The 22,951-nt window shown below is 44.1% G+C and overlaps 1 protein-coding gene across 1 annotated transcript in view; it reads left to right on the forward strand.

The window, feature by feature from the left end:
- The window catches only part of LOC115084999 (cadherin-10-like), a 433,942-nt gene that overhangs the window by 386,741 nt on the left and 24,250 nt on the right, over nt 1-22,951 (forward strand). Inside the window, 1 exon segment of the mRNA XM_029590505.1 lies at nt 6,225-6,333. Coding sequence (XP_029446365.1) covers nt 6,225-6,333 — 109 coding nt within the window.

A 22,951-nucleotide genomic window follows, 5' to 3' on the forward strand; every position in this document is an offset into this window, starting at 1 on the left:
GAAATCTGAATCATCCCCTGGTACTTTGGTGGGGGAGGGGGCGGAGATCTTTTTGGTTGATAATGAAGGTAATGTGGCAAGAAGAATCATATGCCTGGGAGCTCCTCAGTCTACCCTCTTTCACCTTCATTCCATTACCCCTCATTCTTAGAACCACATTTCTGTTGAAACAGGCTCACTTCCTGTGCATGGAAACCATTTTAAGATATTTAAATGTCTCTATTATATCTCCCCTCGCTCGCTTTTTCCCTAGGGTATACATTTTTACATCTTTAAGTATATACTCATATGCTTTAGAAGAAAAGCATTGAACATTTTAATAGCCACCTTCTGGACTGACTCCAACAATTTTATATCCTTGCAAAACTGGGAGACGGCATCCAAATGGCAAACTAAATTTAATGTGGACAAGTGCAATGTGATGTACTTAGGAAGAGCAATCCAAATTATAGCAACACAATGCAAGATTCCACATTAGGAATCACCATTCAAAAAAAGGATCCAGGCATCATTGTTGATAATATGTTGAAATCTTCTGCTCAGTGTGCAGCAGCAGCAGCAGCCAAAAGCAAATAGAATTCTATGAATTATTAGGAAAGGAATAGAGAATAAAACAAAGAATATCATAATGCCTCTGTATCGCTCCATGGTGAGACCACACCTTGAATATTGTGTACAGTTCAGGTCAACACATCTCAAAACAGATATAGCAGAATTAAAAAAGATACAGAGAATGGCAACCAAAGTGATATCAAGGATGGAATGAGTCCCCTATGAGGAAAGGCTAAAGAGGTTAGGACTCTTCAGCTTGGAGAAGAGATGGCTGGGGGGGGGGGGGGGGGGATATGATAGAGGTTTATAAAATAATGAGTGGAATTGAATGAGTAAACATTGATCAGTTTTTACACTTTCAAAAAGTATAAAGACTAGGGGACATACAATGAAGTTACTAGTTGATAGATTTAATGTAGGCAACTCACCTTGAATTCAGGCAAGTCACAATCCTAAATAAAGAAGATATTTAACTTACTTTCAATCTCAAAACCTTAAACATAGCAGGTCTTTTCATACAGTGGGTCTCTGTCTGTTCCCCAGGACCCGCTAAACCCTTCTAGGTCTTGAGGTCTTATACTCTGGTGAAGGTCTCCTCCCTTCACCCAGGATTCCTTGTGGGTCTCAAACTTAAGGAGGACTGGGTAGGACAGCTGTGCATGATCCTTTAAGGTAGTCTGAGGGAGTATCCAGTACACTTCCTCACATACCCTCCCCCTCAGCCCAGACTTGCCTGGATAAGCATCTGCCTGAACTAGGAACACCTATAGTGACATTAAATCTGATTTGGCATTCTCCCTTCATGCCCTATGTCATATCTTATAGTTGAAAGGCTGTAGAGCCAGGAACCATCTCATTACCCTTGTGTTGGACTCCTTGTTCCTATTCATCCATAGGAGTGGTTGGTGGTCCATTATGTGCATGAACTGCCGAACCTGCAGGTAATAGCATAAGGCTTCTAAGATCCACTTGAATGCCAATGCCTCCTTCTCAACTGTTGAGTAATACCTCTCACATGGCATCAGCTTCTGGCTAATGTATGCCCTGGATGTTCCTGGCCATCCCTCTCTTGGACTAAGATGACTCCCAGGCAAAGTATCTGGTCTTGGGAGTAATACGGAATGTGAAAGAGCTAGCCGGTGAGAGGTTCCAGCCCCAAAGAGTAACACATTCTTTCATGGTCCCATCCATGCAGGACAGGCACACCAGGGTGGGCTTACATATAGATGCCACATTATCTCCCCGAGGGATGCATACAGCTGCACCTCATCAGTATATATGTGAAAGTGAATGTCAAATTGTCTAATAAAGTTGCCCAGTGGTCTCAAAAAAAATGTTAAATAACACTAGAGATAGCAATGAACCCTGCTGTACACCACAAGGCAATCTCGCAAAAGAATAGTGCAAGCTCCTGCCTGCTGGGAGCGATCGCTGAGGAATAATGTAAACCAATCCATAACTGTCCCTCAAAGGCATATCTTAAATGGTCTGCTCAGGAAAAGCAGATGAGATCAATAAGATCAAAAGCTGCAGAAAAATAAAAAATTGTCAAACTGCTTCTGATCTGGGAGCACACGCAGCCAACACTGTCCAGATATCTTACAATGCAGTCATCCACAGTCCAGCAGTGGCAGAATTTGATCAGAAAGCTAAGATCAAATATTACCACTGCATTGAGCTTCCATGATTACCAAGGAGCATAGAAACATAGAAATGACGGCAGAAGAAGACCAAATGGCGCATCCAGTCTGCCCAGCAAGCTTTCACACTTTTTTTTTCTTCTCTCTCATACTTATCTGTTACTCTTGGCATTTACTAACCTTTTGGTTCTATTTCCCATCCACCCCCGCCATTAATGTAACCTTTTGGTTCTGTTTTTCTTCCACCCCCACCATTAATGTAGAGAGCAGTACAGGAACTGCTTCTAAGTGAAGTATCTAGCTTAATTGGTTAGGGGTAGTAACCGCCGCAATAAGCAAGCTACTCCCATGCTTATTTGTGTACCCAGCCTGTGCAATTTAGTCCTTGTTGGTTGTTATCTGAATATAAATCCACTTTTCTTCATTCCCCCCTGCCGTTGAAGCAGAGAGCTACACTGGATATGTATTGAAAGTGAAGTATCAAGCATAATTGATTCAGGGTAGTAACCACCTTAACAAGCAGGCTACACCCATGCTTATTTGTTTACCCAGACTGTGTAAGTCAGTCCTTGTTGGTTGTTGTCTGAATATAAAATCATCTTTTCTTCATTCACCCCTGCCGTTGAAGCAGAGAGCTACACTGGATATGCATTGAAAGTAAAGTATCAGGCTTGTTTGGTTTGGGGTAGTAACCGCCGTAACAAGCAAGCTACTCCCTGCTTTTTTGTGAATGCAAATCCTTTTATCCACATTTCCTCTTGCCGTTGAAGCATAGAGCACTGTCGTAGTCACATTAACTGTGTGTATGTCTATTGAATAAGGATATTATCTCCAGGTATTAGCTGTCTTTCCCTCAAGCCGCCCTCTCTTCATTCACATCCTCTAGAGTTTATGGATCCACAGTGTTTATCCCACGCCCCTTTGAAGTCCTTCACAGTTTTGGTCTTCACCACTTCCTCCAGGCAGGCAGAATAAATAAAAGACACCACTTTGCATGAAGAGAGAAGAAAGACGAGAAATGTGTTTATGCTCCTTTATCCCCCTTGCATCTACACATGTCCCTTTGGCATGGCATTCTTCTCTCCCTCCTATGCTGAATTTCCCATCCATAGGCAGAGGTTTTTTTGAGGGCTTAAGTTACCTTTGAGACTGGAAGAGAGGTAACCAGTACCACCCCAAGGGAAGTGAGGACAGGCCTGGGAACTTGATACCATATCAGAGGGATTGTTGTGATGCTGCCTGTGGATCTAGCCATGAGTAGCCTCTTACCTTCCTTGCCAGCCTTCCTGGTGCTGTTCCTTCGCAGTCTGGAGGCCGCTGACTCTTCCGCTGCTGCCGCTGCCAACCAGGCCTCTTATGCAGCCTGGGAGCCACCGCCGCTAACTCTTAATACAGCCCGGAGGCCGCCGCTGACACCTCCGTCTCCATGTGGCACGAACCGCCACCGACCAGGTCTCCCTCACGGCCTGGAACTGCTGCCACCATGCTTCTCTTCATGGCCTGGAGGTCTCTGATGCTGTGGTTTCTTCGTGGCAGGAGCCGCTCTTATCAGGACCCTCCTGCAGCAGGAGCCGCCGACCAGCTTCCTATTCCACGGCCGGAAGGCCACCCTGGAGCTCCTCTTCCTGGTCTGGAGGCCGCTGATGCCATCTCCTCCCTGTGCGGGGAGTCTCAGTCTTCAGTTCTCCCTCCACACAGCCTGGAGCCATCTTCAGATTCTCTTTGCGGCAGGAACTGCCTCCGACGCCTCGGGCCTATTTCTTCTCTTCTCAGCATGGTTGCTGTCCCTTGTCCTTCCTCCTTAGGTGCGGGGCCGTGCCTCTCCACAGGATTTAGAGGGCCAGTCCTTCTGGCTCCTCCTTGTGATGTCATCCTGGGCATTCCTCTTCAAACCTACAAAAGGGCTCAGCCTTCAGTTCCTCTTCACCTTTGCAAGGAGTTGGTCATGGAGTCGGACCTCTCCAGTTCCAGGTCTTCATTCCAGGAGTCCTCCATGATCCCTCTTCACTTCTTCAAGGCACTCTGTTCCTTGTTGGTCCTCCTTGTCTTCATCCATGGTCCTGAACCTTCGCTGTCGTCTTTGTTCCATGTCCTGGTCTCTCGTCGGATCCCGTCCTCTTGTCTTCAGATTTCCTGATGTCTCTGTGTCTCCATGTCCAGACATCTCCCTATCTCCAGATGTTCTGATGTTCCTTTGTCTTTGGATGTCTAGACGTCTCAGTCTTCTTATGTCTTCATCCTTCATATTCCATATGTCCCTGAGGTCCTCCTCTCTAGAGGTCCCTGATGTCCAGATGCCATAGATGTCTATATGCCTAGATGCCTGATGTCCCGAGGTACCGGTGTCCTTTTCGTATCCGATATCCTACGTTCCAGCCCTGATGTTCCGAGTCCTAATCCTGAAGTACCGTCAGTCCTCAAGCTCTGGGTTCAGCTTTGCCTCATCCCGGTCCTCGTCTTCAGCTGACCTTCCTGGGAGTAAATCCATATCTATCCAGGGTCTGAGTTTGGTGGCTGGAGCCCTCTTCTGGTTGGATCTGTCTTTGAGCACTGCCCAGATTCCTCCCAGATCCTGAACCTCTGTCTTCGTCTGAGTATCCTGAGTCCTTATCCTCACCTGAGCCTTCCCCATTTCCAAGTCCTCTTTGGAGTATCTGGATCCTCGCCTGACTCTCTAGAATCTACCTCTGATCTTCAATCCTCATCTGAGTGTCTTAGGCCTGAGTTCCAAGCCACCTCATGTCTTCATCTTGTCTGAGTTCCAAGCTACCTTTGTCCTCGTTTCATCTGAGTTCCATGTTCCGGGTTCCAAGTTCCAAGTTCCTCATGTTCTCGTCTAACCCAAGTTTCAAGTTTCCTCATGTCTTCATCTCATCTGTGCTCCAAGTTACCTCTTGTCCTCATCTAGTCTGAGCTTCCAATTACCAAGCATCCTCATCTCACCTGAGTCTTCAAGTGCCCTCATCTCATCTGAGCTCCCAAGTACCAAGTGTCCTCGTCTCATCTGAGTCTTCAAGTGTCCTCGTCTCGTCTGAGTACCAAGCTCCACATATCTTCATCTTATCTGAGCCTCTGAGCTTCCTTGTCTTGTTCAAGTCCTCATGCCTAGTCCTAGGCCGAGATCCCACCTTGTTCCAAGTTCTAGTACCATCACCTCTCCTCGACCTCTGTCCATCTTGCCGCATCTGCTGCTCCCTAGTGGCAGTTCCGAAAGGGCTATCGAGTGGCTGGAGGGCTACCCCAGAGACCAGAATTGTGCTGTTGGGTCTCTGCCAGTGCATGCAGGTTCTGCAGAGGTTAGGGCAGTGGTCAGCCTGCTCCTCCCATGCTTGGACACATCTTGCCTGCCACGGCGCTCCCATGGAGCTCCTCTCTGCAGTTGCATCGTGGTCCAAGGGCACACATCTCCCCAGAATCGGGAGCGCTCCCTAGCACTCCCCTCCAACAGGGATGGCTCCTGGCAACCCAGCCAGCTGCCACCTTTACATTTTGCTGTGATAATGTATAAGATAAGATATGAGTAACAAAGTTTCAGGTGTACTAAGCATTTTCCCCCTACACAATGGGAAAAAACACTTTAGTGCATTGGGTCCTGAAATTGTTGCTCAGCATGATTAACACTTGCTTTTCCAGGACCACAATCTCTCTTAATTTCTTTAATTTATAGAAATAAAGGTCAACAAACAAGATGTAGATGATACCTTTTGACTGGAATAACTTTGACTAGCTCTATTTTTATATTTGAGTAATGCCATCAACTCTTTTTTCACTGACCTAATGAAAAGGCCCACTTCTTGAAAGCTATTCACAAATGACACTATATTAAGTCTATTAAAAAATATATCACCTACAACATGCTTATTTCTACATATTCAAATGGACTAACTCAGCAACCATACTTTGGTGCTAATTGTACAAATTATAATAAAATATCTTGGAGACTTGATATTGTGAATATGTCTGTAATAACAAAATATACAGTATATTATTGCAGAGGTATGTATGATAATTCTATCTTCTCTTTTGTTGTAGTTGATACAGACAATAAGTGCCATAGACAAAGATGAACCGCCCGGTGGTCAAAAATTTTTTTTCAGCTTAGCTGCTGTTAACCCAAACTTCACAGTTCAGGATAATGAAGGTAAAAAACGAACCATGTTTATACAACCCCTTTGAGTTTTATGTGTAATCCTGAGTATTTATTCTTGGTTCCAAAACCTTTCATTTCAGTTTTAAGAAGGATTGGTTTAATCCAGGGCTTCTGAGGAGTTACTCCTGAAGCAAGGGCTGATGAGAGCAGAACTTTACACCGGATAAAAATCGGGGGGTCTGTCTAAATTGTGAAACTATTTTGTTAGTGAGGGAAATGTGACTGAGGTTTGAAGTATATTATATTCTTTTTGAGACTGTGATTGAGCTGTTTCCTTGTTTGATTAAAATCTACCACTATACCTGAAGACTGGAGGGTAGACAATGCAATCCCAATTTTTAGTAAGGGCTCCATGAGTTACTTGGGAAACTACAGACCAGTAAAGTTGATGCCAGTGCCAGATATAATGATAGAAATTATAGTTAGGAACAGAATTACAGGATATCTGAATAGACATGGAAAGGAATGGAGAATAAAATGGAGAACGTCATAATATTTATATATTGCTCCATGGTGAGATCAAACATAAGGTACTGTGTGCAATTATGGTCACCACATCTTAAAAAAGATATAGCTGAACTGGAAAAGGTACATAGAATGGTGACTAAAATAATAAAGAAAATGGAATGGCTTTCCTATGTGGAAAGGCTAAAGAGGTTAGGGTTGTTTAGTTTGGAGAAGAGAGGACTGAGAGGGGATATGATAGAGGTCTTTAAAATCATGCGTGGAATAGAATGGGTAAATGTGAATTGGTTATTTACTCTTTCAAATAATACAAAAACTGAGGACATGCCATGAAGTTAATAAGTAGGACATTTAAAGCAAATCAGAGAAAATTCTTTTTCACTCTATATGCACAATTAAGCTCTGGAATTCACTGCCAGAGGATGTAGTAAAGGCAGTATAGCTCAGTTTAGAAAAGGTTAGGTTAAGTTCTTGGAGAAGTCCATAAACTGTTATTAAAAAGATAGACTTGGTGAATAACCACTGCTTATTCCTGGGCATTAGCAGCATAGGGTCTATCTACTGTTTGGGATCCTGCCAAGTAATTGTGACCTGGATTGGCCACTGTTGGAAAAAGGATATTGGGCTTAATGCATGTTTGGTCTCACCTAGTATGACAATTTTTATATTCTTATGATCCTAATGGGTAAAAACAAATATGGTTTTAGCAAAGGGAGGTCATTCCTTACCAATCAATTAGAATTCTTTGAATATGTAAATAACCATGTGAATATGAGTGAGCCAGTTGATATTTTTGGATTTTCAGAAGGCATTTGTTAAAGTCCCACATAAGAGATTCCTCAGGAAATTACATAAGTCTTGGTATAAAAGCTAATGTCCTATTGTAGATTGGTAACTGATTTAGAGAAAGGAAACAGAGAGTAGGTCTAAATGATCAGTTTCCTAATGGATAGAATTTAATAGTAGAGGGTCCCAGGGATCCATACTGGAACCAGTGTTGTTTCACATATCGATAAATGATCTAGAAAAAGCAGCAATGAGCAAGATGTTCAGTTTGCAGATGACATACAATTATTCAAAGTAGTTAAAACATGAGCTGATTCTGACAAATTGCAAGACAATGCAAGACTGGGGAACCAGGCAACTAAATGCCAGATGAAATTTAATGTGGACAAGTGCAAGTTGATGCACACAGGGAAAATGTATCCTGACTGTAAAAGTTGGGCTCCATTTTAGGAGTTTTCACCCTAGAAAAGGCCCTTGGGGTCATCATGGACAACACATTGAAATAGTGAATTAAGTATGCTGCAGCAGCAGAAGCTAAAGAAGCAAATGGAATGCTAGAAATTATTAGGAAAGGAATAGAAAACAAACTTGGGGATATATTAATGCCTCTGCATTGATCTATGGTGCAGCCACACCTTGAGCTTTGTGTGCAGTTCTGGTCACTATACCTCAAAAATGCTCCATATTGCAGAACTATAAAAATTATAGAGCAGGGCAAGAAAAATTATTATGGGAATGGATCGGCTCCTTTATGATGAAAGACTGAACAGGTTGGGGGTCTTCACCTTGGAGAAAAGATGACTAAGGCCTAGATTCATCAAATTGCAATAAATTTAGCAGAAATAGCACTGCACTAAAAAAATGGGTCTGGTTAGGCTAATTTCCTATGTATCACATCGCAGAGGAAATTATCACATTGCTTGTTATGTCAGCGAGCAGCGCAATGCATCAGTACGTCATGCATCGTTTTACGTGCCTTGCTTTTATTTGTGCATGGCGTGCTATTTTTCTAGTTTACATATCCCAGCTTCCTGCAGCTACCTCTCTGAGGGTGTGTCGGTTATTGGAGAGAAGAAAGGAGAGTTGGTGAGTGGATTAGTGAGAGTAGGTGCTTATAGATTTTGATTTCCCGAGTGTATTGTCTTGTCTTCTGTTCTCATCTGTTTCCCTTTCCCTTGGTCTTTTGTTTTCTTTGGGTGAGTGAAAGTTTTTGTCAGTTTGTCCTGTTTGTCTCTGTGTTTCTGTCAGGAGGAGGAGTGGTTAAGTATGGTGGTAAAGCAGAGGAGAAGTGGTGAGGAGGGGTGGTGAGGTATGGTGGTGGTGGTGAGGTGGAGGAGGAGTGGTAAGTTTGGTAGTGAGGCAGAGGAGGAATGTGAGGAAGAAAAGCAGTGAGATATGGTAGTGAGGCAAGAAGTAGTGGTTAGGTTGTGGTGGTGAGGCGGAGGAGGAGTGGTGAGGAGGAGTAGTGAGGTGTAGTGGTGAGGCGAAGGAAGAGTGAGTAGTAGTGGGGCAGGGTGGTGAGGTGGAGGATGAGGGGTGTGGAGGAGTAGTGAGGAATGGTGTTGTTGAAGAGTGGTGAGAAGGAGTATTGAGGTGTGGTGGTGAGGCAAGGTGGTATTGAGGAGTAGAGAGGATGGAGCATGAGAGGCAGGAGGAGTGAGGAGAGGAGAGGCATGAGGAGATGGTGAGGAGAGGAGGAGGGAGGATGAGGGCAGGAGTGCTAGGGGAAGGAAGAGGAATAGAAGGAGGGACTGGGAGAGGAGTAGAGCTAGGGAGGGGGGAAGGGATAGGAAGATGCAGGAGGGGGAAGGGCTAGGCAGGCAAGTCCAGTGGGAGGAAGATGACAATAGACAGAGAGGGCAGAGGGGAGGGGAGTCAGTAGAGCAGGTGCAACGGGGGAGGAAGGGAGGGCAGAGAGGAATGGGGCCAGAGTCAGGAATGGGAGGACACCTGTCCGGAAGCAGAAGTGGCACCCCTTCAGGAAGCCAGGCAGCAGGGTGCATTCATCTGAGTGCATTGAAGTTCAGCCCAGAGGACAACAAAATGATCATCACTGGGGTCCTGGAACATTATGCCATGCTCTTCAGCAACCATGCAGCCAAGACCTCGAGGTTAGCCAAGGGCCATATCTGGAGCACCATCGCCCAGGCTATCTCAAGGCTCAGTGGTCTGAGATGTAGTAGGGAGCAGATGACCCACAGGTACCGGGACATAAAGGCCCAGTTGAAGACCAAAAGTGGCAAACTGCAACAGGTACATCCGGCAGACCGGCGGAGGAGCCCCTTGTCCAATTGTGCTGTTGCCTATGGAAGAGCCCCTCATCCAACAGCTGGGACAGGATAGGTTGGAGGGCATGGCTGCGCAGCTGGACCCCACATAAGCCAGAGCCAGTAAGTTCACCTCTCCTGTAAATGGCGAGGCTGCTACAGTTGTGCACATCATTTGGCATAAGATGCTCACACTGATTAACATTCAAAGTGCGCATCTCATGCCAAACGGTCTATATGTGTACCTCTTGGCTTTTGTACTTATGCCGTCTTGTTTCCATTGCTCTTACCCAGGACTCTGCCGGTCCCAGATGTTCAGCCCCAGGGACCAGTAGTGAAGCTCCAGGGACCAGCAGTGAAGAGCTAGGAACCAGTCATGCAGCAACACTTTTCCATGCTCACCTGCTTATGGAAGATAAGACACAGTTCAGCAAGGAGGAGAAGAAGGAATAGCAGCAGCAGCCTCCTGAACTCAGCCAAGCCCTTGGCTGAACAAGCCCACTGATTGTGAGCTTAAACCTTTCTAGCTTCATGGAGGAACCCAGCTTGCAGTGGCACACAGTTGAGCCAGTGCAACCTCGCTCCAGTACACCACATGGCCAGCACAAGGCAGCAGACATTGAGCCGGAGCAGCCCACCAGCCCCCTCATGCCACTTCTGGAGACTCAAATCTCCCCTCCACTCACAACTAGCACAGCACCAGCAGCAGTTCTGGCACCACAACTGGCACCGAGCAACACCTCAATGCATGAGCAACTGGACTGGCTGGAAAGGAGCCATTGGATCCATCTCTACCATATAAGGGCAGAGATCATAAGCCTGAGGAGAGCTGTCAATGGGCAGACCCAGGCCCTGCATGATCAGACAGCAGTCCACACAGAAACTAGTACCACAGTGGCTACCTCAGTAACTAACCTCACCAGTGTCCTCACCCAGATTCTCCAAAGAATGCCAGAGCCTCCACTAGTGCCTTCCCCAGCATTCCAAGACTACACCCAGGACTGGCAGACAACCCAGGGCTAGGCCCCCTAAAGACATGCCATCCCCCAAGTGGGAAGCCACGGAATGGCAAAGTGCCATGAAGATTTGCAATGAATGTCCTATAATGCTTATAAACAAGACTTGTTGAACAAGCATGGCCGGTCCTTTGGAGAGAATTCCTATGCTGGCTAGATAGAAGAAGACTGCTGGACCCGTCCTCACTATAGAGTTCCTATGCTGGCTAGATGGAAGGCCTGTCCTCACTACAGAGTTCCTGTGCTGGCTAGATGGAAGAACACTGCTGAGCCATCCTCACTACAGAGTTCCTGTGCCACCTAGATGGAAGAAGACTGCTGGACCTGTCCTCACTATGGAGTTCCTGTACCTGCTTGTTGAAGTTGATGCTCTACTGTCTGCCATTGTTGTACTTCCTAGTTCTAAAATTCTCCTTAATGCTCTGCCCATACTCCAGCCTCCTTGATGCCGTCTTCTATCATGATCCAGCTTCTGGCTCTTCTCATCATGTCTCATCTCCTGTTTCTGATACTGGTGTCTGTCTCATCTCATCCTGCTGCTGCCTCTATGCTGGTGTCTCATCTCATCTCATCTCATGCTGCTGTGTCATTCATCTCATCTCATCATGCTGTTGCCTCCATGCTGGTGTCTAAGCTCATCTCAGCTCATCCTACTGCTGCCTCCATACTGGTGTCTCATCTCAGCTCATCCTGCTTCTGCCTCCATGCTGTTGTGTCTCATCTCATCTCATGCTGATGTGTCATTCATCTCATCTCATCCGGCTGTGCCTCCATCCTGGTGTCTAAGCTCATCTCAGCTCATCCTGCTGCTGCCTCCATACTGGTGTCTCATCTCAGCTCATCCTGCTTCTGCCTCCATGCTGTTGTGTCTCATCTCATCTCATGCTGATGTGTCATTCATCTCATCTCATCCTGCTGTTGCCTCCATCCTGGTGTCTAAGCTCATCTCAGCTCATCCTGCTGCTGCCTCCATACTGGTGTCTCATCTCAGCTCATCCTGCTTCTGCCTCCATGCTGTTGTGTCTCATCTCATCTCATGCTGATGTGTCATTCATCTCATCTCATCCTGCTGTTGCCTCCATCCTGGTGTCTAAGCTCATCTCAGCTCATCCTGCTGCTGCCTCCATGCTGCTGTGTCTCATCTTAGCTCATGTTGCTGCTACCTCTATGCTGCTGTGTCATCTTATCTCATCTCATCCTGTTGCTGCCTCCATGCTGGTGGTTTATCTTATCTGAGCTCATCCTGCTACTGCCTCCATGCTGCAGTATCTTTGCCTGGCCCTAAGCCTCCATGCTGCGGTGACTTCACCTGGTCCTCGGCCTCCATGCAGCGCTCTCCAGTCTTGGTCCTACTGCCTGCTATTTAACCTTTGCTGCCTTGGCCCTTAGGCTATCCTCCCTTTGAATGCATTCTCTCAACATGGACTGTCTGGAGCCTTTACACTTTGAGTGTGCTCTTTCAACATGAACTCTGCTGCCTTAGCCCTTAAGCAGTCTCCCTTTGAATGTGCTCTTCAACATGGACTGTCTGGGGGCCTTTTGGTTTACATCTCTAACATTAGATGTAGCTATTGGGGTGCTACTTCTGCTTCCTGTGTTCTTTGCTGTAATTGGGATTGTGTAAAAGAATAAGATGCTAATACTGTATATGTAATGTTGCCATTTGTAACAATGTATGCAGAGGTATACACTCAATGTGCTGTTCATTTCAGTTACAATATGATGTGCAATTACATATCTTGTCCTTGTAGAATGTGATTATCAAAGATGTTGACTTGCTTTTAATCTGTTGACATTTGTAGTATAATAAAGTGGTCACAGGTTGAAAGAACACTGTCTTCATGTCTATTTTTATTGTGTTCTTTTTCTCTTTAGGGCTTACTAGGTCAAAGGTTTGAGATTTAAATGACTTTGCATGCTAGTGTCAATGGCCATTCCAAGTAGGCAATCCCCTGGCAGGCAAAACCATATGGCCTATAGCATATAACCCAAAGCTGATTGTATGCTCCCAAGGAAGACAGCTCCTTATTGTGGAGCTTCAGTATTGGCTTCAGCTGCTTTCTCCAGAGAGCATTTTTTTTTTTAAATTTTTTATTTATGCAATTTCAGATATATTACATCATATATCAAAAGAAAAGATAAAGAGATCCTCCATTACAATCATTAATAGAAACTTATACAAATAATTATTTCAATGGATCTCTTAAATTATCAGGAAATTGTAGACCAAGATGAACATAAATGCATTTATAGAGCTCAATACACTTATTTACCATATTTAAGGAATTAACCAAACAAATAAGACTCTACCCCTACTAATTAATACAGCAATTCAAGCCTTCTCATCCAAAAAGTCTCTCAATTGTTCAGACTCTAAGAAAATATATTTAGTCTCTTGATACTTCAAAAGACATTTACAGGGATATCTCAATACCATACTGGTTCTTCGATTGATCACTTGATCTCTCATATGAAGAAATTTCATCCTTCGCTCTTGAGTACATCGGACTAAATCCGGATATATCCAAATGCTTTGCCTGTAATATTGAACAGATCTATTTCTAAAAAAGAATTTTAGAACAAGATTTCTATCCTGTTCAAAGGCAAAAGAAGCCAGCAATGTCCCTCTAGTTTTAATTTCAGTCAGTATTGATAAATCAATCAATTCAGAGACATTCAAAGATGGTTGTTCTAATATTTCCACTGGTTGCTCAGATGGTGTTAACTTTTTTGAAACAAAAAACACTTTAGTAATAACTGGAGTAATTTCTTTTGGAATTTTTAAACAAATCATCATATACTCTTCGAACATATCCAGAGGTGATATTTTTTTTCAAAACAGGGAAATTAACTATGCACAGATTTAAATAGCGCAGAGTGTTTTCTATGTTTTCAAATCTTCTTTCTGCAATAACTTCTGTTTTAATCAAATTACTCTGTACCTTTTCAGTCGTTGCAATTTTTTCTTCTAACTTCCCTATTTTCTCTTGATGTTCACTTGTAACTTTTTCAACCTTCAGCCCTCTTTTGTTAATTTCCAGGAAAGCTTGTGTTAATGTAGTAACATCCAATAGGTCATAGCTTTCCATAGAGAGTCTAAAGTTACAACTGGTAGTTTTTGTAAAGAAAATGCCATTTTTGGTTGTAACTTTACCAGGTCCTGAAGTGCTTTATTCTCCTCATTGTTCCTTGCCGGTTCAGCCATTTGGGGGTTCAGTGTGGAGGTGAGCACATCTCCCATCACTGCTCCAGCTTCTCCGGCCGTCGACTCTCTGTCCTCCTCGTCAGTCTCAGGGTGCAGTAACTCTCTCCTCTCTGGGAAAGCTTGCGATGTTTTCCTCTGCTCCTCCCCTAACTGACCTCTCGGCAGCGTCGGCATCTCTGGTGGCCCCGGGCTGAACGAGATCTCATCGGCCATGGATAGCGATCCAAGCTCCTGGGTCGCCGTCCCTGCGGCCCTTGCCTCCGGTGTCCTCGGGGTAAGATCGAAGAATCTTTCTATCCTACGCTGTTGAAGTCCTTCTTCCTTCGTAGAAATGTTCTCTTTAAGTTGGGCTTTTCACTTCGTGCGCGGCATGATTGGAAGGTATTCAAAATTAAGGTAATAGCAGAGAGTAGAAAAATCATAAGCCAAGGATTAGAGTGATCCTTTCACACTTATGTGTCGGCCATCTTGGTCCGCCACTGTTCATGCAGAGAGCATATTTTTAGCTAACAGTTGGGTACATAGCCATGTATGTGAGCTGGGCACTAGGTGTTCACTTCCATATGCAATTCAGTAGAATAGGTGTAGAAATGTTTGACTAGAGGTACATTAGCTATGTCTTCATAGGCCACCGGCGCGCGTAAAGCCCCGGGACGCGCGTAAGTCCCGGGGCTTCCTGTCAGGGGCTTGTCGGGGGCGTGTCGAGATGACGCGACGTTTAGGGGGCGGGGCGCAGCATTTGGGGGCGGCAACGTGGGCGTGGTTTCGGCCCGGGGGCGTTCCGGGGCGTGGCCGTGGCCTCCGAAACAGCCCCCGGGACCGGACCATGGAGCGGGGCACCCGGCCGAGGCGCGCAAAGTTACGCCTGCTGAAAGCAGGCGTAACTTTGCCGACAAAGGTAAGGGGGGGTTTAGATAGGGCCGGGGGGGTGGGTTAGGTAGGGGAAGGGAGGGGAAGGTGCGGGGAGGGTGAAGGAAAGTTCCCTCCGAGGCCGCTCCAAAATCGGAGCAGCCTTGGAGGGAACGGAGGCAGGCTGCGTGGCTCGGCGCGCGCAGGCTGCCGATTTTGCACAGCCTTGCGCGCGCCGACCCCAGATTTTATAGGCTACACGCGTATCTTATAAAATCAGGCGTACTTTTGTTCGCGCCTGCTGCGCGAACAAAAGTACGTGCTCGCGCAACTTTTTAAAATCTGCCCCAAAATATTTGAAGGGTGGGGAATAGATAATTGTGGTAATTTGTACAGTTGTCCCTACTGATTGCGGGGAGTGATTTGGCGTTGTGATAATAAGCAACTTTCAGACTCAGTTTTATTATTTCTTTCCCCTGTAGAAGGCTGTTCCAATTCGATTGTTTGATTTATTTCTTTATCAAATGCTTGTGAGGAACAGTCATTGGCTGGTGCGAAAGGTAATACAACCACTTGATTGTCTCTACTAATCTGAATATTCCCAGCCATGTGTGTTTTTTTGGTTTTTGATCAAAATCCTGTAATCAATTTTGGCCTTTGACTGCTTCTTCCTGTAATTTGGCTTGTTTTCTTTTTGCCATGCCACTTTCAAATGTTTTCATTATCACCCAAAACTAAATGGAAAAAAGAATTGGTACAAAATTATGTAAGATAGAATATTTTAACTTCTAAATTAAAAATTAGTATTACCTGATTCTTTTATTATTAATAATAATAATAATAATAATAATAATAATAAAAATCGATTTTCTTTATTAATTTATTATTCTTAAAAATGAGATTGCTTCTAAATAATGTTGTGATAACTTTGTCAACAATTGTAAGAAATGTCTAAAACATATGACAAACATTACAGTTACATGCAGGGTTGTTACAACGTAGAGGTGTTCATCAACAAATTGCTCAGGTAATTTAAATATGACGGTTTTATTTTATAGAAGGTCTATAAAATAAAACCGTCATATTTAAATTTAAAGAACAAAACAACTGAATCCTTCTTTTGCATAAAAAGTTAGTACAATAAGTTAAATACATTTTTTATTTATACATGTTAAAAATAGACATATTTACCTTTTTTTAAAATTTTGCCCAACAAAAGTAGGCCCCTTGAACATTGTAGGCCCTAGCCAAATTGTCCATGCTGGCAACCCCTTCTCTCCTTGGAGTGGGCTTGTTACATCCTCCACAGCTACCACCCCCCCCCCCCCCCCCCCCCCCCCCCCCCCCCCACTCCATGTTCTTTCCATTTGCTGCAAACACATAGCAGAGATGGAATAGAAAAAGAAGCATTTCTCTTACCTATAAGCCAACCATCACCGTAAGAGGTCAACATTTTCATACAATTCCGATTGCCTATGTATAAAGGAATCATGCGCGGCTCCCGGGGGTACCTGGCCACCATGTCAAGGATATGCATTCGTAGTGTTCACAGACTACTTGCACATTGAGATTGAAAGAGCTTCTGTTGCAGAAGATCTCTTCTCTATCATGAGGTGGGATGATGGCTAAAGAGTGCAGTCGATAGCTCCCAGAACATTGGGAAAGTTAGCGATGGCATAAAAGCCTCTCTTCAATTCCAACAAGTCCTGCCTGGGGAAATGCTATGTAGCGATTCAGGCAGTCAGATACAGCTGTTATGACCTGGGTCCAGACAACAGGAAAAAGTGGTTTGGGACAACTTTTACTTTTTTTTTTTGTATTAATTTTAACTAATTTGTTTGTCTCAGGTGGCAGTGAGGGTGGGACAGGTGGTCTCAAGAGACCCTCAAGGATTTTTACACTGCCATTGGGTGAGAAAGACTCCTTTAAGCGCATAGCCCTGGAGCATCTGGATGTGCATTAGCATCCCAAAGCTCCTGGAGAAAGTTAGCTACACTTCAAGAGGTACAGCTAACTTTCCTTGAAAAATTGCAGCCTGTGGACTTTACCCAAAGTCACAATATTTAATTTGCATATTTGTGACCTGACCTCCATGGATTTTTATACAGATCAGATTATTTTAATAAACACATTGCACCAGGTTTTTCAGGATGAAGATAGCTCGCAGAATTTAAAATTCCATATGTTATACGTATGGCAAGGCATTTACCATGCAGTAAACACTGTTAACCACACAGCAAAGACATACCATAGTGTAGTAAATGACCCCAAAGTCAACTGTGACCTTACAACCTTCCTCAGTCATTGTTTTAAAATAATTTTCACTGAGCGTCAGCAACCATGTTACAAATAATGAAGAATGTTTCAGTAACTCCTTCAAGTTAACTGCCAAGGCAATCATGAACGTTTCATCTCACTTCTCATCTGTAAACAGAATTTTTTTTTTAATCAAATTGATACACAAGATAAGACAAGAGTGTCAATAAATATAGTGAAAATGTATCAAGACATAATAGTGCCTGTCTGCCTGTGGGCTAGGGTCAACAGTATAAGGTTAATACAAAAGATGACCTGTAGTAATGTTTCTTATGAGAATTATAGCTAACACTTGTATGTAGTTACCTACAAGTAATAAAATAATATTCCCTAGAGTACAGATGATTATCTCTGGTCCTTCAAGAACACAAGCAAGTCTCAATTCAGGGAGTCCACGATGAATCTTATTATATGTAACTGCACATATATGATCTCAGAATCAGGTTACATTGATATTTGATCACCATAATGATCAGTCTTCTATAGCCTTTAAAGACCAGAGTTTGTCATTTCTGATCTGGCGTGTTTTCTTGATTTGTACCTCAACAAGTATAATCAACCATAAAAACTCATATGTGCTTATGAGATCTGGGCTTCCCTTTGTTCACAGGAATATACTCTAAACTGGCAAAGGCTAACTATGTTTGAGATCAATGATCACCATAAAATTGACTTTTTTTTTCAGTGAATAAACTTTTAAATTTTTTGTGTAAACTATATCGCTTCATTTAAAAAACCACACATTTTACTCCAGCTCTGTTTTTCAAATTGTTGTTGCATTATATCATTTGACTTATAATCCTAATAACTTCACTGTAAAAATAAGAATAGTAAAGTAACTGAATCACACTACAATCCCTTCATCTCAGAAGTGGAAAGTTCAGGCGATAAATAATTGACAAAAACCCAAATCATGGTCCAATGCATGTCAAGTACTGCCTAAAGAACATTTTTTGGTGATGTTTAAGAATCTCTAAAATGGCTTCTTTATTCCAGTATCAGTCCAAAACAGGCTAGTCATTCCATAAAAAAAATGGCAAGGATCTGTTTAGCGTAGCTCTCTGCTTCAACAGCAGGGGAGAAAGACTGATACTTTACTTTCAATGCATATTCAGCATAGCTCTCTGCTTCAACAGCAGGGGAGAAAGCCTGATACTTCATGCATATCCAGCATAGATCTCTGCTTCAACGGCAGGGGAGAAAGACTGATATTTCACTTTCAATGCATATCCAGCATAGATCTCTACTTCCATGGCAGGGGGAATGAAGAAAAGTTGATCTATATACAGACAACATCCAACAAGGACTGAATTACATAGTCTGGGTAAACAAATAAGCTGGGTATAGCTTGCTTATTGTGCGGTTAATACCCTAACTAATTAGCTATTTCACTTAGATGCAGTTCCAACACTGCTCTCTACATTATGGTGGGGTGAGAGGTAAATAGAACCAAAGTTACGTAAGGGCCAAGAGTAACAGATAAGTATGAGAAAAAAAAAATGTGAAAGCTTGCTAGGCAGACTGGATGGGCCGTTTCGTCTTCTTCTGCCGTCATTTCTATGTTTCTATGTTTAGTGTGCCTTTTGAAATCTTATTGGACAATAACAATGCAAGAACAGCCAGTGACAAAATTCTAGCTGGACTGGCGAATTTGGTATGAATTGTCTCTTTGTGGGAAATAGAAGCAAGTCTTGTCAGTATGAATAAATTACAGTATTCGTGCAATTCTGCTCAGTAACATTGTTCTTCTGTTGTACAATTCTAGAGATATTTTTTTAAGTATTTTTTCCTGCACATAGTAATTCAATTAGTCCTCTAATTCTGAAATTGTCTATCTCAGCAGCATGTGCAGTGCTCTCTGCTTGTAGCTGGAAGCGGGCAAAGACCAATTAATTGAAATCAATGAAGGAACCATGACAGGCCGTTCATTTCTGCAGGTGTCAGTCATGCTCTAGTAGAACTGCTGTACTAAAGACAGTTTACATCATTAGGGCTTGATGGGTTAAAGGGTTTTCCTATTTTGTGTCTATGTGAAAAATGTTTAGTGCATAGGTCCCTAATGGTGAAGGTACATATATATATATATATATATATATATAGGAGTAGGTTTTCAGTAGGAAAAGGATTTTGCAAAGTTTAAATAGGATTATGTAGTGTGGATACTGCATTGTGTTTTCTTACAGTTGGTTATATTTTATTGAATCATCAGAAATATTCTATATGGAACTTATGCACATTATGAAGACAACTTTTAAAGCCCTTTACATGGGTAATAGTGATTTACTTATGTACATTGTCTGAAAATTGCACATGCTTAATACACCCAAAAGTAAAAGTATGGTAAGTGTTCCACAACAAACATTCTAGACTGGATTTTAAAAGGGTTACGCGGCGTAAAGCCCCAGGGCACGTATAAGTCCCGGGGCTTGCAAAAAGGGGCGGGGAGGGGGTGAGGCGTGGGTGGGGTGGTCTGGGGGCGGGGGGGGGCAGGGCCAGTGGCCTCCGACAGAGCGGCCATAAAAGGTAAGATAAACATTTTGGGGGGGGGTTAGAGTAGGGCTGGGGGGGAAAGGTTAGGGGAAGGAGGGAAGGTCAGGTTAGGGGGAAGGGAATGGAAGAAGGCAGCACGGCTCGGCACGCGCAAGGTGCACAATTGAGCACCCCATTGCGTGAGCCAATCTCGGATTTTATAACACGCACGTGCATGTTATAAAATTGGGCGTACATGTGCACGTGCCGGGTAGCACACGCACATGGAGGCCGCGCGCGCTTCTTTTAAAATCTACCCCTCTTTGGGCTGCATTTAAGGAAGGCATTCCCAGGGGCATTTTGGGTGAGACTGAATTATATCACACATAGGGGCAGATTTTAAAAGCCTATGCGCCGGGCCTATTTTCAAAAGGCCTGGAGGCGCATGTAAAGCCCTGGGATGCATGTAAGTCCTGGGTCTTGAAAAAAGGAGCGGGGATGGGCAGGGCAGGGGTTTGGCAGGGGAGGGGCCAGAGCCTCCAGCCACAGTGGCCATTTGGCGCTGTGCCCGAAATTGTGGGCCGGCCTGCAGCCGGGACGTGCAACCTACGCCTGCCCGATGGCAGGCGCAACTTATAAAATAAAGGTTAGGGGGGGTTAGGTAGGGCTGGGGGGCGGGTTAGGGAGGGGAAGGGAGGGGAAGGTAGGGGGGTGGAAGGAAAGTTCCCTCCGAGGCCGCTCCGATTTTGGAGCGGCCTCGGAGGGAACGGGGAAAGCCATCGGGGCTCCCCTAGGGCTTGGAGCGCACAAGGTGCACTAGTGTGCATCCCCTTGCGCGCACCGACCCTGGATTTTATGACACGCGTGCAGCAGTGCGCGCGTGTCATAAAATCGGGTGTACATTTGTGCGCGCCGGGTAGCGCACACAAATGTACCCCGCGCACTTAAAATTTAAAATCCGCCCCTGTATGAGTATAATAAATGATTGGTGGCAGCAGAATGGCTTAGTTTTGAATATTTGCTATGGATTTGAAAAGAGCCTCTGAAGGATTTATTTATACATTTGCCTTATTTGGCCATATCGACTATTGTAACAGTTTGTTAATAGGGTTGCCTAAAAAATTTATCAGAGTTTTGCAACTGACACAGAACGCTGCAGCCTATTTGTTGATAGACATTCCATTATCTCAGCATATTTCCCCAGTACTGAAGGGAGTCCATTGGCTACTGCCACAATGGAGGATAAAATTTAAAATATTGCTAATAATTAATAGATTGCTACATTTATTTATTTATTTAATTACTTATTATCCACCTATAAAATAACTGTGCTAAGCAAAGTACAAATATTCATAATACAATTTAAAAATATAAATTATAACAATAAAATATAAAATACAGGCAAAACAGAAACTTAAAACATTTAAATTAAAACATATCAGTTAAAAGCTTCCTGGAAGTATAAAGTTTTGAGCTGCTTTCTAAACTTCACTACATTCAGAGGATTATTAAAAAATTTCTTAAGATGGCATATATGTAATAGAGATGTGAATCGTGTGCCCGATCGTTTTAACGATCAGGTTCGGATGGAGGAAGAAAAAAATCAGATCGTTAGAGATGTGAATTGGAATTGGTTCCGATTCCAATTCACATCGTTAATTTTTTAGTGAGGCCTGAGCAGATAAAAAAACCCCACCCCGACCCTTTACAAATGACCCCTTTGATCTCCCACCCTCCCGAACCCCCCCCCCCCCAAAATGTTAAATTACCTGGTGGTCCAGTGTGGGGGGGGGGATCCCGGCGCGATCTCCCGCTCTCGGGCCATCGGCGCCATTTTGGCTACCACTGATAAAAATGGCGCTGATGGCCCAATAAAAAAAAAACCACCCCGACCCTTTACAAATTACCCCTTTGCTTCTCCTACCCTCCCGACCCCCCCCCCCCCAAAAAAAACCTTTTACATGTACCTGGTGGTCTAGTGGCGGGTCCGGGAGCCATCCCTTCAATCATACCCTCGGTGCCGGTGCTGCTGGGCTGGTTTCAAAATGGCGCCGATCGCCTTTGCCCTCACCATGTCACAGGGAGCGACTATCGCTCCCTGTGACATAGTGAGGGCAAAGGCGATCGACTGCCAGTATGGCGCCGATCGCCTTTGCCCTCACTTTGTCACTGGGAGAGACGGTGACAAAGTGAGGGCAAAGGTGATTGGCGCCATACTGGCAGTCGATCGCCTTTGCCCTCACTTTGTCACAGGGAGCGATGGTCGCTCCCTGTGACATAGTGAGGGCAAAGGCGATCGGCGCCATTTTGAAACCAGTCCAGCACCGGCACCGAGGGTATAATTGAAGGGATGGCTCCCGGACCCCCCCGCTAGACCACCAGGTACATTAAAAGGTTTTTGGGGGGGTCGGGGAGGGTGGGAGAAGCAAAGGGGTAATTTGTAAAGGGCCGGGGTGGGGTTTTTTTATCGGGCCATCGGCGCCATTTTTATCAGTGGTAGCCAAAATGGTGCCGATGGCCCGAGAGCGGGAGATCGCGCCGGGACACCCCCCCCCCCCCGCCCCCACTTGGCCACCAGGTAATTTAACATTTCGGGGGGGTTGGGAGGGTGGGGGTGGGTAAAGGATTGGTTTTAAAGGGTCGGAACGGGGTTTATGGGTTGTTTTGGTATGCCGGTTTTTCCCGCCCTCCCCCCAAATAATTCCCGTACTCGATTTAACGATTTTTTCACGATAAATCGAGGGAATTCCTATTGTATCGAGTCCCCTTACCGATTAATGACGATTTTAAAATTATCGGACGATAATTTAAATCGTTTAAAAACGATTCACATCCCTAATATGTAATAGCTTTCATTATGTTATTCATCCAGAAAAAAGCCACATCCACAGGCGTCTTTTATCCAGAACTTTCTTGCACCAGAACATTTGTTTTATATTAAGAGTGTATCATTGTTTTATGTATTTTAATTATGTAATTTTACTCTTGAATGTTTTAATTATGCATGCTTTATTTATATTACTTAGACCTTCATAATATTAAGCGATTAACGGATTTTAATAAATGTAAAAGTAAATGTAAATCATGAATCTCTCCCATCTCAGCTGGCAAGGTATTCCAGCAAACAGACTCAAATACATAAAAGGCCCAATGTCTTAATGACTATCATTATAGAGGTGTTTAACTTGTCCCATATAGAGATTTTGGCCTGGATTTTCCTATGTCACACAGCTTAG

The sequence above is a fragment of the Rhinatrema bivittatum genome, chromosome 2 (genome assembly GCF_901001135.1).
Source record: "Rhinatrema bivittatum chromosome 2, aRhiBiv1.1, whole genome shotgun sequence".
Classification (NCBI taxonomy): domain Eukaryota; kingdom Metazoa; phylum Chordata; class Amphibia; order Gymnophiona; family Rhinatrematidae; genus Rhinatrema; species Rhinatrema bivittatum.